Source organism: Eurosta solidaginis, chromosome 5, assembly GCF_040869045.1.
Source record: "Eurosta solidaginis isolate ZX-2024a chromosome 5, ASM4086904v1, whole genome shotgun sequence".
Taxonomy (NCBI): Eukaryota; Metazoa; Arthropoda; class Insecta; order Diptera; family Tephritidae; genus Eurosta; species Eurosta solidaginis.
In genome coordinates, this window is record NC_090323.1 from 273,247,801 (window position 1) to 273,266,948 (window position 19,148).

The 19,148-nt window shown below is 39.0% G+C and overlaps 2 protein-coding genes across 3 annotated transcripts in view; one reads left to right on the plus strand and one right to left on the minus strand.

The window, feature by feature from the left end:
- Window positions 1-1,104, minus strand: part of DopEcR (G-protein coupled receptor DopEcR) — a 237,690-nt gene extending 236,586 nt beyond the window's left edge. Inside the window, exon 1 of the mRNA XM_067790811.1 lies at window positions 1,063-1,104. The gene's annotated coding sequence lies outside the window, so the exon portion shown is untranslated. The remainder of the gene's footprint in view (window positions 1-1,062) is intronic.
- slow (slowdown) overlaps window positions 1-18,940 on the plus strand; it is a 131,782-nt gene extending 112,842 nt beyond the window's left edge. The window contains exons 3-6 of one of the 2 annotated variants that reach the window (XM_067790802.1): window positions 13,813-14,099; window positions 14,771-14,992; window positions 15,073-15,272; window positions 15,361-18,940. In XM_067790802.1, coding sequence (XP_067646903.1) covers window positions 13,813-14,099; window positions 14,771-14,992; window positions 15,073-15,272; window positions 15,361-15,492 — 841 coding nt within the window. In that variant the 3' untranslated portion in view covers window positions 15,493-18,940. The remainder of the gene's footprint in view (window positions 1-13,812; window positions 14,100-14,770; window positions 14,993-15,072; window positions 15,273-15,360) is intronic. The other variant, XM_067790803.1, reaches the window with a different exon arrangement.
- Window positions 18,941-19,148: the final 208 nt, after the last annotated feature.

The following is a 19,148-nucleotide window of genomic DNA, read 5'->3' on the forward strand; positions in this document are numbered from 1 at the left end:
TGATTGGCCTGAAATCCTTAGGTGATACATGAGAGCTTCTGCCGGCCTTCGGAATGAAAATAACCCTAACCGTGTGCCAAGACTTCGGGATATAGTTAAGCCTGAGGCAGTTAGTATATATGATGGCCAACCAGCGGCAGGAAATCCCCAAAGACCTTTGAAGCTGCGCAGGAATGATTCCATCCGGGCCCGGAGACTTATAGGGCTTGAACGACCCTATAGCCCAGGTTATCTGACTTTCCCGTATTGGAATGGCAGGCACTTCTGCATGGCCAACGACCGCCGACCATGCAGGCGAAGATCCCTGCGCAACTGGGACATCGGGAAAATGATTGTCCAGTAAAAGCCTTAGGGACTCCTCGCTACTCATCGACCAGTCCCCACCATCATCTCTCAGATACCCCAGAGGAGCGGGGTTCCTAGAGAGTATTTTTCTAAATCTCGCGGATTCATTGCAGCCTTCTACGTTTTCGCAGAAGCTTTGCCATGCATCTCGCTTGGCTATCCTTATTTCATATTTATAAATCCCCAGACTCACCTTATAGAGCTCCCAGTCGGAGGGTAATTTACTCCTCCTGGCTCTGTTGAAGAGCCGCCGACTGGACGCTCTTAGGTCGTCAAGAGAATCCGACCACCAGGGCGGCTTGCCCTTCCCCCTGTAAGTTTTCAATGGGCAGGACAGCTGAAAGGCGCTATTGCTTGCCGAGGTGAAGTTTTCCACCAGAACGTCTATCTCAGATTCGGACAGGCCCGAACTAATGATAGGCACCGCAGGCAGTAGCTCTCCCAGCTTCCTACAATACAAGTCCCAGTTAGTACTTTTAGGGTTCCTAAAAGATATTTTACCGGGACGTTCTTCGTTCACTGAGAACTGAATATATCGGTGATCAGAGAAGGAGTGCTCGTTGAGAACCCTCCATCCAGATATCCGACCTTCCAGTTCTCTACTAACCAGGGTGAGGTCCAGGACCTCCTCCCTTAACGCAGTAATAAAAGTCGGGTCATTCCCCCTATTACATATACAAAGTCCCTCATCTACAATAAAAGTAAATAAAGACTCACCTCTAGTGTTGGTATCCGAGCTTCCCCAAATGCTATGATGGGCATTTGCATCGGCACCGATGATCACGCCAACACCTCTCCGCCTTGCTTCAGCGGTGATTTCACCCAGTATCGCAGGTGGTGGTCCCACTACGTCCCCGTGGGGCATGTACGCTGAGACCACCCACATTTCATTACTTCCTCGCTCGAGGCAGACCGTGGTTACGTCAGCATTGCTGAAATTAGAGAGAATAAAAGCTTTAATCTCTTTTTTAACAAGCACACAGGATCTAGGCCTACTTGCCTCCCCATGCACCAAGGTGAAAATATTTAAAAAAAATTTACATTCTATATAATTTTTACAGTTTTTCTAGCATTTATCACACTAGATTATAAACGGAGAAATGTCGTATTTGCAACGCCATCAAACTCGTGTTGATAGAATAAATAGGAAAAATTCTACAGGGCAATATATTCCGTAAACTTCGAAAAGGGGGTTCGATCCCTAACTCCAGATTTTGATGGTGTATTGAACATTTTGGGTATGATGTCTTTGTATGCTTGGTACCTTCAGTTTACTTTTTTTGTCACGCAGTGTAATCAGCAATAAAACGTGTGTGTAAGCAGCTACTTTGTGGCCCAAAAACTGCTGTTTTATTTAAAGGAAATATGTGAAATAAACAGATCCCACGAGCTGCCAGATAATTGTAATGTCTTATGGCGGAAGTAGTAGCCGTAACCAAAAGCTTAAACTACTTACATATATTGACAGCCAAGCAGCAATTAAAGTAATAATCTTGCAAAGAGAACGCCTAAAAGTTGATTACAGTGTAAGAATCGTAATAGGGAGAAGTATATATTTATATTGGCTCCCAGGGCAATGGGAATAGATGGGAATGAAAAAGCGGATGAGCTAGCTAAAAAGGACGCGTTCCTCGAAGGATGCTTCGTAGACGTGCCAATTAGAGTAGATGAGATTGAGAGGAGGTGAGTGTTGCACATGATCGCCCAAGCGGGAAACGCGTGCACCAAAGCGCGGAGCTGTAAAGTGTCGAAGATCATGTGTAGGTCTTACAACCTTAGACTAACAAAGTTACTCTTATCATTAAAAACAGAGGAATGTGGACTTATGACGGGTATTCTGGCTGGACACTGCCTTCCGGCGTCACATGCTTTTGAATTAGGCTTAGTCAATGATAACAGATGTAAGAAGTGCGGGTTGGAGAAGGAAACGGTTTAGCACTTTTTATGCTCGTGTCCTGCGCTTGCCAGGCTAAGACTACCTATTAGGAGTGATGCAGCTTTTAGATCTAGAAGCAGCAAGTGGCATAGGTCCTAGAGAGCTTCTAGTATCTGCCAAGAGATCGGAGTTATTTTATAATATAGGCTCTGGTTTTTGAGAGGGTTTTTCAGTTTGTCCATTAAACAAACTTCTGGAAACAGTGTGGTCCTCATGGACCAGCTAGTTCAAACTAACGTAACCCATGTGATAGTATCGTGCTCCGCCTACTGCACCAAAGGTCCTGGGCTGAAGTGCTGGGCAAAGTAACATCGAACATTTCGAAAGGTTTTTTCAATGTGAAATCAAATTTTCTAAACGGGATCGCTCCTTGGCAGACAAACACTCCGAGTGTATTACTGCCATTAAAACTTCTCAGTTAAAATTGATCTGCTCGGAGTCAGCATAAAACATGTAGGTTTCGTAGGGAAAATTAAAAGGAGAACGCGGAAAAAAATCGGCCTAAATCTCCTAGGAGGTAAATGGCGCCAGTAATTATTTTCTTTGTGATTGAGTTGGATAGGCGGTTGCGGATGTTTCAAAATTTTCTGAACCAAGGCCTGGTATAGGTTTTATATTCAAAAGAGTGCGTCCATAACTTTGGAAACTCCCAACGGACAAGTGTATGAGCCTCGTAAGAAAACGCACATGATAGCGTTAAATTTATTCGATGAGCTTGGCGGTTGAGTTCCCCAAAACATTTTGTAATTGGCGTTGCAGCTGTTGCTGTTGTCATCATGCGCCGACTCCTTCTATTCGCAACTCTAATGCATTCATTCATGTCAGAACATTGACAAATTAAAAGTGTCAAGCAGTGCCGCTGAGGGACACAGCCAGCAAGCAAGGAGCGGAACCAGAAAAATTGCATTAGCCTGTTAGGCGATGTTGCAAATTTTGCAAAACTATTCATATCATACGTGTAAGAGTGTGTAAGTACGAATGCGCGAATGTGCTCTATAAAAATGCTGAATGTGCAAAGCAAATGCACTTGTAGTGTTTGTGTGGATGAGTCATCTAATGTGAAATACTAATTCTCATAGCACGTTTGCGATTTCTTGATTTGCTTATCTTTACTTTCCTTAAAATAAATAAGTTTCATACACATACACTTTAGGGTGTTTCAAAGAAAAAAGTGAAAATGTTCGCCTAGAGTTTGGACAATTTTTTGTGAGGATGACCCTGTAAAAATGTGATTTCCTTCATAATTTCTTTATTTAACCTTCGTTTTTATATTGCTGGAACGTCCTTTTCGTAAAAAATACTTTTTATAACTCATTATGTCTGATTACAAAGCGTGGTCTTTAAGTAAAAATAGGTTGTCCTCGCACTGTGAGAATCCTCAAAGATCCATTTACTCGTCTCATTGATATAAAATTAGACACATACTAAGCCATAAAATCCCGAAGATCTTTTGCAATTTCGGGATTTGAAAATGACAATCTCGGGGTTATTATTGGATTTTGATTCAATAATAGTGATGTGACGTAAATGCATACGAGTAGTTAAACATAAATATTTCGACTGCGGAGTGGACTATCAGCATATCTGGGCTGCTGCTTCGAAAGCGCCCTATCTCAGAAAACGTGTATGCCCTATTTCAGAATTTGTTTCAAAAACGCCATATATCAAAATTTGGTTAAAGAACGCCCTGTCTGAGATTAAATCCAATACATTTTGACATTTGCTGTGTTTTTTTATGAAATAAATTCTGGGATAGGGCGTTTTTCAACCGAATTCTGAAATAGGGCGTTTTTGAGAAAAATTATGAAATAGTGTGTTATATAAACGTTTCCTGAAATAGGGCATTTTCCAAACGGCGACCGAGATATAGTATTATTCTACTCAGCAGTCGATTTATTCAGTCCAATGTTGTAAAAATAATCCAAGATAAGTTTTATAAACAAATAATAAAAAATTTGTTTCGTTTTAACCAAAACTAAATAATTTGTCTTGTACACTTTAACACATGAAAATTCAGCCAATTGAAAACATTTATTTTTTTTAAATCTCCTTAGCATATTAAAGGAAATGAAGTATCATCTGAAAGACTAGATTTTTGAGAAACGTCATTCAGACTCCACACTAGTAGAGGAAATTGTTGATAGCGTATTATACATCAGTTCTAAATGTGCACCACGATATCCACCGGGTGGAAAATGTCTATTTCCTTTGAAATCAAATCATTGAGTTTTGTAACGTCTAAAGAAGGCTGTGCTTTACCCGAAAAAAAATAATTTCCTTTGATTTAAAGTTAGGTCTTCCAAACATAAAAAACAGGGGCATCATTAATCAGTTAAAGTTTTTTAAATTTACAATATGAAATCCCAAAAACATCCCAGAATCCCGGGATTTTAATAAATATAGTCCCGGGATGGTAAAATGGATCGGCAGCCACGGGATTATCGGGACTCGATACCTTAACACATACATATTCATAATCAAAATTCAGTAAATACCAAAAGATAGTTACAGCTTTTTGTCATCATTTCCTATGGACTACAAACAAGAAAGCTGTGGCTAAATGTGTCCCAAACAAGCAATTTCATATATAAATTTTTTTGCGATGATTACCATTAAAATTAATATTCTGCCGGTTTTTTTCTTTGGCATACGCTTTTAATGATTGAATGCAAGTCTTTCTACAATTTTTATTCTTTTTGTAATAAATAAATGCTTGATTTACAGAAATGCACTGCTATGCATGTATGTTTGTAGGTAAACAAGTTTATGCCAATGGTCATTGTAATGTAGATACTTGCCCTTTCAACATTCAGTTTTACCTCATTTCTTCTGCGTCCATAAGACTGCGGCCGCAGTGGTGTGGTGGTAGCGTGCTCCGCCTACCATACCGAAGATCCTGTGTTCACGCCCCGGGAAAACAACGTCAAAATTTTAGAAACAAATTTTTTTTTATTAGAAGAAAATTTTTCTAAGCGCGGTCGCCCCTCGCCAGTCTTTGGCAAGCACTCAGAGTGTATTTATGCCATGAAAAGCTCTTAGTGAAAGCTCACTGCTTTGCAGATGCCGTTCGAAGTCGGCATAAAACAAGTAAGTCCGTACCCAATTCGTAGTAAAAATTAAAAGGAGCACGAAGCAAATTGAAAGAGAAGCTCGGCCTAAAATCTCTTCGAAAGCTATGGCGCCTTACATTTTTTTAAAAGACTGTATTGCATAAGACATAGCGCACCATAAACTGCGGCATCATAACTTAAAATTTATAATTACATACTTTGCTCCACATTTAAGTTTACACACCAGTCCTTCCACTGTATATCTTTTCGGGGAGTGACAGTGCTAGTTGAGGGAACAAGAAAGCTTAAATTATGACCAAACGTAGATATCTCCTGTTTCGCAATGTTATTTGCTTAGCTTTTCAAGTTTGATATTTTTGCTGTACATAATATATTTTTCTCCTTTCATTTATTAGTGATACAGTAACCGTGCTATTTTCAGACGGATTACTTCGTACAGATAAGATTTGATGGACACTTAAAGGTAAACGCAATATCGGGCATAACATATGGCTGACATATGTACAAAATCTCCAAAATTTGAAGCTTAAGTGTCGTAGGAGATATTGGCCATTAGCATTTTCCTTAACACTTTGATCAGTCACGAAAAATCCTTTCACCGCTTTTATGCTAGAGAAGTTGAAATTCTAAAGAAACCATAGCAACAAGTTGCAACTTTATGTCTTTAGAAAAATGCCATAAGAAATGCTGCAAGGAGAATTCCTAGTGTTTCAAGTGATAGGATGGAGTTTAAATCATTTTTAATAACGACATCTGCTGATACCTCTCAAATGCAAAAGCTTCTGTGATACCTTCAAAATGTACATGCAATTTAAAAAGATATTAAACGTAGTGAACTTAGCTTAATTTTCTTGGCAATGCGCCCTTCTTATTTTTGCTTTTGACCTTAAATCCAAATTAGATATCGAAATTTCCGGGACTTCAAAAATTGTCTTTCGGTAACTGTCATAAGATCGGTTTAGTGATGTGAAGCAGAAGAAACGCTAGTCTGTTTTATATATCGCTGCTAACCTACGCACAGTGTAACTTTTTTCACTTTTAGGATGCCAAAATTTATAACAGCCAAACCAATGGAGCGATTCATTTGAAATTTTGCAGTGTACCTAAATCTGATTTGAGAATAAAAATGGGTGTGATCCGCCCACTTTTTCTCCTTGCCCTCATATAAGGTGAAATTTCACATAATCATATTTTCTACTTTAAAAGAATTTTCCAGTTCCAAAATAAATAAAAATTGTTTAGATTTCTTTACTTTAGCCTAGAGGCTTTTGATTAATATTTAAAAAATTTTATTTTCAAAGTCAAACACAACATAGGTACATATATTTGTAAAAACTGAATCGAAATCCATAATTATAAATAAAAAGAAGAAGAGTAGCAGACACAATTATACTCTTTCCATGAAACAGAATTTTAGGTACGCTGACTGGCATATTGTACCAAGCATATTACGATAAATATATAGTACCCTGGTCTCTGTCACATAGTGGTCAAAAGCTTTATTTGGAATCCACATCCTATTCATGAAAGTATTGTATGAAACCTTTTCAAAAGAATCCAGATTTTCCAATAACCATTCACAGTTTTTCTCAATAAATCTACTTGTAGATCGAAAACAACATGCCCTTCTCTTACGAATATTATAAGGTAGCTTGATTATGTATTATTTTAATTTTGAATGATCCACATCTCTTCCCATTATACTCAAAATATGGTTTTGTCCGTTTCTCCATCTTTGCTTTTTAGCCAAACTTCAAAGAGTGCATTTCGTGAAATAGCCGTAACTAGTTGACGATATAGGAAAATTTAGTACAGTGCGGTTGGTTTTACTTCAACGCACTCCGTCTTTGTTATGATTAATTTTTAGCTTTGTTCTCTATTTATATAGTCTTACCCCAAGCGTTTTATTATATCACTGGTCATAGAATAAGAAACTGGGTTTTACGGGAAAATAATACCTGCTAATGCTTAACAAAAATATACTTACCCATTTATTCGTTTTAAAGATCGACCTAAGATCTCAAACTCGGAGCGAGCTTTAGGTAGGCGTTTATGTGATGTATACATGCATCTGTATATTCCCGAAGCACTCAATTGCTTAGAAGTATTACCCATAATAGACGACCCTCAGGTAGGCGTGCATACATAACATAATTTGATGGGATAAGTGCACAACTCGTCAACTATGGGAAAACTTATATGACAAACAATGAAGGCTATTCAGTGCACAAGTTTCCTTTTTCTGGATTTTTACCATTTCAGGTATAACTGTCTTTTTTTGGGATCTAGTATAGTAGACTTGAATTGAGGACATTCCATTGTTAGGTCACTGCCCTTCATACGTGAGCGAGGGCATAGAGACCTTAAGTTGGCGATTACAAAGAAATACGCAAAATTTCGCAATGGTTTTTTCTTTTATCTGAAACTGGAATTGGGTGGAATCAGGCAAGTTTTATTCTATTGAAAACGAAAATGTTCTAAGCTTGCCACACTTTTAGTGGCTGTCTAAAAAATAAAAAAAAATTAAAAAAATTTCTACGGGGCTCAAACTTACCAATACTGTTATAAACTACCCAAGTATGTTAAATAAAATAGTTTGAAGTGAAAACAGTTATCGTAAAATCCACCACGTGGCCATAAAGTTGGTAAAAAATGTTGGACTGTGAAATGATTTTTACACTTGTTTCAATTATCCTAATGCTTATCATGGTGATCGTGGGTTTTTTACTTTGCTTTGTATACATTTTCTTAACAGTTGGTTGTTAATCTGTTGCATGTCAAAACATTTTTGAGATTGGAGAACATTGTTTTTTGGACTTTTGGCATCCAAAAAGTGAAAAAAAGTTACACTGTGCTACGGTATGACATTGAGTTGCGAAAATTATTAGGCATTGTATGCGATGTTATCAAGCTGGGTTTCTACATAGGCCAAAGCCAAGAACTGTGTATGGTTTATATCAGAGTTGCGGATTTCAATTTGAAAAGTTTTTCAAAGGTTTTTATGTTTAAAGTTCAAATTATCTTATACACATTACCTTAAAGCGAGCCACGGGGCATTTATATGGCTGAGTAGATATAGGCATCTAACATCAGTATGAAGTATGAATATTGCAGATTTTGAGTTCAAGACTCATCTCCCGAAAAGCTAGCTGATGAAGAAGTGAAATTCCGAAACATGTCCTAGTAACCATCGCCGTGTGCAAATTTTGTAAATTTTCTCTAATAAAATATACAAAATATTGTTTTAATTGCATAATATTTTTGAAGATTTAACATAAGTCTACTGCGTTTCGAGATTTAGTCTTGTAGGATAAAACTTGCAATATTTAACGTAAAATCTTTCCATCTCTAGATGTAATTAACAAATTATCTGGCTCAAAAATTGAACCAGACTTCTATCCGGATTTATCTGGCTCAAATCGTTGTTGTTGCATTTACATGCAAAATTAGTTATCTGGCTCAGGATTTTGCCACCGGATGATAGCTAACATCTGCTTCTCAAGTCTCTCAATGATCCAGAGCATTCCCGTGAGAATTGAGCGCGAGCCGGAGCTGTAAAACTCACTGGAAGACGGCAATTAATCTGTATACCAAAAAATTATCTCAATCGTTTGGTTGAGAATTGTGGATCGGGCTGACGCTGTTAAATCGCAACTAACTGCAGCTAACTTTATTGCTATCTATTTGCGGCGGCCACCGTGGTGTGATGGTAGCGTGCTCCGCCTATCACACCGTATGCCCTGGGTTCGCACCCCGGGCAAAGCAACATCAAAATTTTAGAAATAAGGTTTTTCAATTAGAAGAAAATTTTTCTAAGCGGGGTCGCCCCTCGGCAGTGTTTGGCAATTTGGTGTATTTCTGCCATGAAAAGCTCTCAGTGAAAACTCATCTGCCTTGCAGATGCCGTTCGGAGTCGGCATAAAACATGTAGGTCCCGTCCGGCCAATTTGTAGGGAAAATCAAGAGGAGCACGACGCAAATTGGAAGAGAAGCTCGACCGAGATCTCTTGGGAGGTTATCGCGCCTTACATTTTTTTTTTTTTTTTATTTGCACAAATTATTAATAAAGTAAAACATTGTACTTGGGGCAATGTGGACCATTTTAGCCCTTTATAGCCCAACCCAAAGCAATTTTTAGTTTTAGTATACAAAAATGCTTGGTTATTTGTGAGGCCTTCCCACATGCGTGGAGATCTGTTATCTTCTATATATATAAAATAGGATGTATGTATGTATGTTTGTATGAGGCTTATGGACTCCGAAACTACCACGCCGATTTTATTCAAATTTTCAGGATAACATAGTAGGAAACCGGAGAGTGTTTGACCAGGGACCGATTTATTCTAAACTATCGTATATATGGCTCGATTTGCCTGAAATTTAGTATGTAGGTAGCGTCTGTCTCTATATCTAGAATAAAATGTCGGATAAATTTTCTTCCGGGAAGTGGTCCAGGATACATATTGGTGACAAGGGTCTCGAGATATAGTCCAAAACGTGGACCCGGGCACCCCTAGAATGTGTTTATACAATATGGATATCAAATGAAAGCTGTTGATGAGTGCTTTAGTACAGGGTAGTTTTCATACCTATCGGTGACTAGGGTCTCGCGATATAGGCCAAAACGTGGACCCGGGCACCCCTAGAATGTGTTTATACAATATGGATATCAAATGAAAGCTGTTGATGAGTGCTTTAGTACAGGGTAGTTTTCATACCTACTGGGTCTCGAGATATAGGCCAAAACGTGGACCCGGGCAACCCTAGAATGTGTTTATACAATATGGATATCAAAAGAAAGCTGTTCATGAGTGCTTTAGTTCAGGGTAGTTTTCATACCTATTGGTAACTAGGGTCTCGAGATATAGTCCAAAACGTGGACCCGTGCACTCCTAGAATGTGTTTATACAATATGGATATCAGATGAAAGCTGCTGATGAGTGCTTTAGTACAGGGTGGTTTTCATACCTATTGGTGACTAGGGTCTCGAGATATAGGCCAAAACGTGGACCCGGGTACCCCTAGAATATGTTTATACAATATGGATATCAGATGAATGCTGTTGATAAGTGCTTTATTACAGGGTAGTTTTCATACCTATTGGTGACTAGGGTCTCGAGATATAGGCCAAAACATGGACCCGGATACCCCTAGGATGTGTGTGTATTTTGGATATCAAATGAAAGCTGTTGCTGAGAGCTTTTAAGTAATTTTCATTGTGATATTCGATTTAGTCGCATCAACCTGGCAAAACTGATAAATATGCATGCGAAGTCGAAATAAAGACATCATCATCATCATTTCATCATTTATTAGTTATTAGTTTTAATACATTAGCACATTAAGATTAAAATCTTTTATTGCGCAATACAAACATAAAACTTATGTATATGAAAATACTTATATAAAAATTAAAAATATAAGATACACAAATTTATAAAAACCGTGTTATGCAGTTTGATCACTAAAATAGTCAAATATAAGATTTTTAAAATTATTTTCTCTCATTGAGTTCCTTAAAGACTGTGGAATGGAGTTCCATAGCCTAACTCCGTTAACAAAGAAAAGCCTGGAAGAGGTTAAATAATTAAACTTTGAAAGAATAAAATTAGAGGAGCGTGTGCTTTTGGAAAACGTAAGCTTATCGTACAAATAACCCGGCTTTTTGTAAACTAGCAATTTAAACATAAAAATGCAATTACGCGCTTTGATAAAATTTATTAGGTCACATCCAAGAATTGAGTTTCTCAACGTAGATAAGTGAGCAAATTTCTTTAAACCGTGTACATATCTAGCAGCGTGGTTGAAAGCAACACTGAGTTTATGAAGGGAGACAGCATCTAAATTGCTATAAACGACCTCAAAGTAGGTTATGTAAGGTACAATAAGACACAGAATAAGCTTTTTCTTTGTATCAGAAGGTACGAAAATTGATGACACCCTAAGACACCGCAATGTATAATAGATTTTACCCACAACTTGATTGACGTGGTCTTCGCAGGACAACTTAGAGTTGATTACAAAGCCTAGATTTCGTACTTTATCGACTAACTGAATTCTTGCAGATCCGATATAAAGGCGTGGGATATCAGAAAACTGGATCTTATCCTTATAGATTGGAAGAACATATGATTTTCGAGCATTAAGGCACAGAAGGTTTGACCTAGACCACTCCATAATCGAGCGTAAGTCCGCATTCAGCTTATTTGTAAGATCCTGAACCAGGCTGATATGGCTTGAAATGTATAATTGCACATCATCCGCATAAGCATGCCGTCGAGCAAAAGAGCAGACATTAAAAATGTCATTTATAAAGATACTGAAAAGAAGGGGACCCAAGACAGAGCCCTGTGGTACTCCAGAGCTGGTAAACCCAGCTGTAGAGAAACTATTCCCGACTTTAACCTTTTGAGTTAGGTTGCTAAGATAGCTCTTTACCAGCTTAACTGCGTTTTCATCAAAACCGAAACATTTATATAGCTTATCACAGAGAAGGATATGGTTGACAGAGTGAAATGCCTTGGAGAAATCCAAAAGACACAGAAGCGTCAAGTGACCCTGGTCAAACTCCTGACGGATGTCATCGACAACTTTCGTGACAGCAGTCGAGCAAGAGGGAGCTTCTCTAAAACCCGATTGAAATGGACTAAGGAGATTATTTTTCTCAATAAAAGCTATAATTTGATTCGCCATAAGTATCTCAGCTACCTTAGACAGGCCAGTCAGAATACTTATGGGTCTGAATTCACAGGGCTCAGAAGCCCCAGGTTTCTTTGGGAGCGGGATAACAATTGCTTCCTTCCATGCAGCAGGCAAAGTCGAAGTAGTGAAACTGTGGTTTATAAGGTGAGTGATGCAGCGTAAGATATTAGGTAGGATAAATTTAATAAATTTAAGGGGAATGCCATCAGAACCTATTGCGTTTGGTTTGATACCATAAACACATTTAGCTACTTCGAGTTCCCCAACCGACACGAATTGAAACTTAGGTAAGGATGATAATATTGTAACGAATTTACTTGCAAATCCTCTTATTTGCAATCCTCTGCTAAGTTCGAATCACTAAACTGTTGAATAAATAACTCCAATTTTTAATAATGCAAAATGGCCTTTATTAAAGTACTTCACAATAACACTCAAACTGTGTAACGAATATCTTGCTTAATAACCAAACTGATTGATAGCTCAACTCAAACTGAATTACTTCTTACTCGCTTGCCCCGCTTTTATAGTTTACGCTGCATACTTCTAGGCTCTTCGATTTCCAGAACTTACTAGTTGTTTCGGCTACAAAATCGCCAGCCACAACTACGTGCACAAATTATTGCTCTCTCTTGTGACAACTCAGATAAGATATATGCATGTGTTTGTGCATTGCCGCTCTGCTGCTCGTATACGTACATATGTGTAGACGCAATTATTTATTCGTTTATGTAGATACATAAAGATTGAATTATTGATGTGAATGTTTGTAGTTTACAGTCTCTCGCGCGCACATAGGCATATAAGTAAATGCATCTGTGTGTGACATCTCTCTGGCTGCCTTATATATGTGTATACTTGATTTAATTATTAACGTAAATACTGCTTGGCATGGCCTTAGCATCGCCTTAGTGATGGGATAATTTAGTGATGCTAATATCCGTGACAATATGGACAAGGAATCTAAAGGTAGAGGACAAGGGATAGCAGAGGAGCTGGATGAAACAAAAAAAGAATTGAGAAGGTTAGGGTCTAGAGAACAAGAGGCTTCCGAGCATGGCCGTACGCCTAACCGCTTTAAATTAGACCACAATTGTTTGGGAGGCAAATCAGTGTTAAGTTTGCCACAATAAAATTTCTTTTTAGCCAGTAGAACAGAGGTTGAAGCTGTGTTCCAAGCCTGCTTATAGGCGATCCAGTTTTCACGAGTACGTTTTCTTTTCCATACGACATGATCTAATAATACCCACATACCTATTTATGTACGTCCTATTCGATTTGCCTGAAATTTGGTATATAAATTTGCCTATATTAGTATTTACGATGCTTTTTTCCGGGAAGTAGACCGGAGACGGACTGGGACTGGGATTAGGACTGGGCCTGAGACTGAGACTCGGAGTGGGACTGGAACTGAGACTAGGAATGGGACTGGAACAAAATACATACCACCCTCTGGGACTGGCAATAAGATATGAAGAAGAATGAGAAAAACTTGAGAGAAGAGAAAAGAGAGAAGAAGACTAAGAAAGAGATAGAATGAGACGAAGATGGAGATAGATGAAGCGAAAAGTACGGAGGGAGGAGTGAATACAAAGATTAGGAAAAAGTGTAGAGGGGCGATGGCGGAGTTAGACGGAAAAAGCTTATTAAAATGTATGCAGATATACCAAATTTAGGGCAGAACAACGTCTGCCGGGTCTGCTAGTACTTAGATAACATTCGTTTCAGTTACTACTTTAGTAAATATTTCTCAAATAGTTTCCTTCTCGGTTTCAGACGACATATTTGTGTACAACAACGCACGATCACGATGCCAGTGAAAACAACCGAAGTCTATGCCAGACCCATTTGGAAGCACGTGAATACCCCATGCAGCGCAGTACAAGTTCAAACACACAATCCAAATCAAATGTGCACACGAGTTCAATTGGTTCACGAGCAAGCATTTCGCGATGTCATTCGGCACAAATCATCACAACAAGTCACATACGATTGTTGCAGTGGTTGGGAACGCGAAACACCACACTCCGATGCTTGCATGAAACGTAAGCTATCCAACAAACTACATATATTCAAATAATAGCTGTGTTTCTTTTACATCTATGTATATACATATACACTTGAACTTTATATGGAATGTTAAGCGTTAAACTTTATCTACACTTCTGAGAAACATGCCAACCTAATAAAACCGCACTACGTTTTTTTAGCGCATGCAAACAAATACATGTGTACAAACGTCAAATCTAAATGTCACGCAGAACAAAAATTGGAAATCTATTTAGGTTTTCACGCAGCAAATTCAATTTGGGTTGCTCTCATACAAGTTGCATGTGCATGGGACATTTTTGACAGAAAATGACTTGCGTGTGTTTATATTAGGTTGGCATGTAAATTTCAATACGCATTATACTTAGATGCAACTGAAATCTGTGTCTATGTTTTACCTCTACAAATGGTGTGTGCCCACTATTCACCGCAAACGATTCAGCTATAGGTTATACACTATGGCCAACAGAGGTGTGTGTCTCCGCTTTCCGGTTCAGCCCATTCTGTATTCTGTAGCTAGTTATTTAATCACTGCCGCTAGTGGGTCTCCTAAACATGATCTAAGTGAGGATAAGCGTTTTATTTTACCCGCAAACGTAGATGTATATACGTGTAAAAAAAACACGACTAATGTATAATTAATACTAATGCCAAGTTTCTCTCAAAGCGATTTGCTCTATGCATTGCCAAAATGGTGGGACGTGTTCTGCACCGGACACTTGCAGCTGTACATTGAGCTTCGCAGGAAAATTTTGTGAGCACGACGTAAATGAATGCAACGAGGACAAGCCTTGCGACCAGATCTGCGTCAATACAGTTGGTTCATATTTTTGTAAATGTCGCGATGGTTTTGTGCTAAAAGCTGACCAACAAAGCTGTAAAAAGATTGGTATGTAAATATATTCCAAAGCTTACAAAAACAAAATCCGATGCAGTGGTAATAAAAAGTTTTTTTTTTTTTTTAAATAGACTTGCACGATGATGATGCTTTCGAGGCACGCGATCTGGAAAACGACATTGAGGCGAGTGCTAATGAAGATATGAGCGCGCGCCTTCAAAAAATTGAGCGTTCATTGGCAAATGAGCGAGTGCATACGCACGAATTGCAAAAATCATTGCAAGCCACTTACAGCGTTGTTGATACCCTTAAAACGCGCTTAAGTACAATAGTAAGTTTGCTATGAAGAGAGGGCAGCAGAATTATGGATTTCATTCTTACTCATACATATTTTGCTTCTTTTTTTTCTTCTTTAACAGGAAAAGCAACAACAGGACATTAATCGATTGCAGTCTAATTTATATGACACTGAGTCCCGCACTAACAAACTTGAGGGCATGTTAAATTTATTAATGAAATGTCGGAACGGACCAAGTGCCTACTGTCCATAGGCACTGCGAATCGGTATATATATATTGTAGATATATGCATATATACACCTTACCCGAGTTCAAAGTGAAAAGGAATATTCGTAATTAAATTAGTTACGGCTACTGTTATGTTGTTGAGTCTACTATACCACTTATTTTAGTACAATAGCATAGTTGGGCATAATACCCTAAATTTTTAGTGCACTAAGCATTCACTACCTCTAAATTTATAGAAGAGGAAACTTTTCGCTATCAATTTCACAGTCACGGTGTAACCATGCTATTTGCCTGAACTAAATTAAATCGAGTCCACCTTTGATATTTTTAAAAAATGAAATTTCAAATACCATTTTCGCTCTCTTAAATTCCAAAACTTTGCGAACTTTTGCGAATGCGACAACCACAATATATTAACTAGTAACTATTGATACTGGAATAATGTAAATTTTTCCTTGCAATTTACTTCATTTACAAATAGGTTCATTTACGGTTTGGCACAGCCTTTACAATACTCTAGGCTATCTGAGATAAGGTTTACGTTATGTATAGAGTGAACATGAATGGAATCATCGATATCTCGTCTTGGTGACCACGTTAATGTTCGTTTCCATAGTTTAGAAAAAGTAAATCACTTTATCTTTATATTAACGTTTTTGCAAAATATTGTCGCAAGGTGGGTGTTTACTGAAATTACAACCCTTTGTCGGGGAAAAAAACCCAAGTCGCTCCGCTACATAGAACCGAATGACGTGGGTATATACACTATATTTCCCTTGCCGAATAACAAAGCAGACTACGGAGGGAGGTACGAGTCACCTTGGTTAGGCTTGGTTCTGGATACTGTAACAGTTTAAACTCTTACTTGTTCAGAATCAAGCAGGAAATTCGTAATATATCCTGCATGTGATGTGTTCCACATGACACCAACCATATTTTTAATTGTAATACGGAACCTACCCCTCTATTAGTAACATCCCTACGGTTTACCCCTGTAGAAACTAGTTTCTTTGAACTCCTATTAGGGAACTTTGATGACAATGAATAGTGCGAAGCACTGTCAACACAACAACAGCAACAATCCTCAAGAAATGCGATCACACAAACAACAGGTCAGTATGCTCATATCTCGCAAAGGTTTTTTGCCCACAACACATTTATTTAGCAATACTATTATGAACAAAAAAATGCAAACCATTTAGTGCGCCCTGGCTTGTAACCACCCTAGCATTCTTTTTGGTAACTTCTTTTAGGTTAGGTTAAGGTTAATTCGTTTAGCCCCATTACCTCCTAGCGGTCCTCAACGAACCACTTGCTTTCCCTGATGAACCCAAAAGAAGCGAAACGTCCACCTTCCCAACCTCTGCCAGGCTATCGAAGAAGCGTGAACCCAGAAATCTGAGCCTTCTTCTTTGAAGCGCCGGGCATCGGCAGAGAAAGTGGTAGATCGATACCTATTCCTCCTCATCCTGACAGCTTCTGCAGAGGAAGCTTGTTGGTATTCGCCACCGGCGGAGCATTGGTGCGGTAGCACAATGACCTGTGATGACACCCGTAAGTACCCTCACCGCAGATTTGTTCAGTTTGAGAAGGAAGCTGGTGGCCTTCCTATCCAAGCATGGCCATAAGGACCTTAAGACTTCGCAGTCAACCCTATTGGTCCATAACAAGTCCGTTGCCCTGCTCTCATATTCATCGATTCTCCCTAGGAGACAACTCAGTGGCGGTCGGACGGAGCTGTCCACCCCACTTATGCCTAAGTCGGAACCTTTCCTAGCCATCTCATCCGCGAGTTCATTCCCTCAATGCCGCTGTGCCCAGGGACCCCGCAAAGGGAGACCCAGCAAAGGGAGACATTGAGATAACTTATAGAAGCCAGAGAGGCTCTACACCTCCGCACGATGTCCGATTTTATCATGTTGGACTCTAATGCCCTTAAGGCGGCTTGGCTGTCAACAAAGATTGTTACGTCGGTGTTGGAGACCGCGCTATCTTGGAGCAGCTTTCCCGCTCTGTCTATGGCATAGCCCTCGCCTTGGAATACACTGCATGCGTCAGGAAGTCGGAATGGTTGGCTTAGCTGTAGATGTGTCGAGTACATCGCAGATCCAGTTCCCTTTTCTATTTTCGGGCCGTCGGTGTATATTGTGATGCCCCTGCCGTTGTCTAGACCTACTTCCCATTCCTTCCTTGAAGGATATCGTATGTTCTGAACCTGGAAGTCCAAAACCCCTGTGACGTGGTCTGTTTTGGATGTTAGGTCGGTTATTATTCCGTTTAATTGCCCTTTCATCATATCGTCCAGAATCGTCGCGTGTTCGTGCTTAGCTGTTTTCCACATGTTGGATTCTCTTAGTCGTATGGCTCCTCTAGCGGCTAAAAGTGAAAGATTACATTTAGCGCTTCCTGAGGTGCGCTGCTCACGGCGCCTGACATTCCCAGGCGTGCCAGCCTTTGTACCTTCCCGATCCTCTGTTGATTACTCTTTTTGTCTAGCGCCTTCCACCAGACTAGAGCTCCATATGTTAGTATCGGTCGAATGACTGTGCTGTACATGCCATGAATGACATGTGGTGCCAGTATGCTGCTAGAGCTTTCTTTGATCTCATCTCAGCGTTCCTTCTCCAGCTTAACTTGGAATCGAGTAACGTGATAACTTCTTTCCTTTTTTTCTTATAAGAAGTCTACTCCCAATATGACTTCATCAACAATACTTGGTTGTACTAGCCAGTGACCGTACGAAATTGTTGACCAAATCAAATCGGATTAAGGAATGAAATTCGCCGGTATCTACAGTCAGTAAACGCTCCTCGCCATCCACATATCCTCCAATGGTAAGACTGCTCGGTTTTCTTTCGATTTGAGATACAGATATAATGAGACATTCGATAGCAGTAGCAAGTTCTCTCCCCTTGTATTTGGTTCACTCTAGCTCATCCCCATCAGCTTTTTGATTAAGGTTAGGTTCGAGGCCGCAACGACGTGCGAAATTTTGTCAACATAGTCTTTTGCGCATTAAATATACCCATTAAAAATCATTTAAACAATCATAAGGAGCTGGAAATATGGCGACTGGACTGCCTACATCGGTAACAGGATGCCCCTAATAACAATCAATTTGATGTTTCATAATAAGGCTTTTTGGCCGATCGGTTTTGCACTCCATAGAAATACCCTACCTTATTTTGTTAAATTGGACACCTTTTGCTAGGTATCTATTAATGTAACGAATAAATATACATTTATGAGCAATGTATAGAATTTAAGTGATAATTGTACGCATAATAAGAACTTAAACCAATGCGTTTATAAGGAACTATGTATGTAGTAGAATTTTTTAGTTTACTTTTAATAATATTGATAATTTTTTTTAACTGTAAGCATGTTTATGTATGTATGTAATCTATGGTAAATGTAAACAAATAAATGAAAAAATACTCCAAATAAAAAAGAATTAGATCTGTTTCCAGTATGATGTATATGCAATTAATGTTATTCATACACCCCGTCCACATGTCTCACCCTGAAACGGCCCTACTCACAAATGGTGCTACTTAAGTTAAGTAATTGTGCTCCGGCCAATCCACAAGAAAGGCGACACCGCGCCAATTAATGCGGATTCAACCTACTTAATATCACAAGTTCTATCTAGAGGTTTGTGCGAAAGACTACAGCTAAAA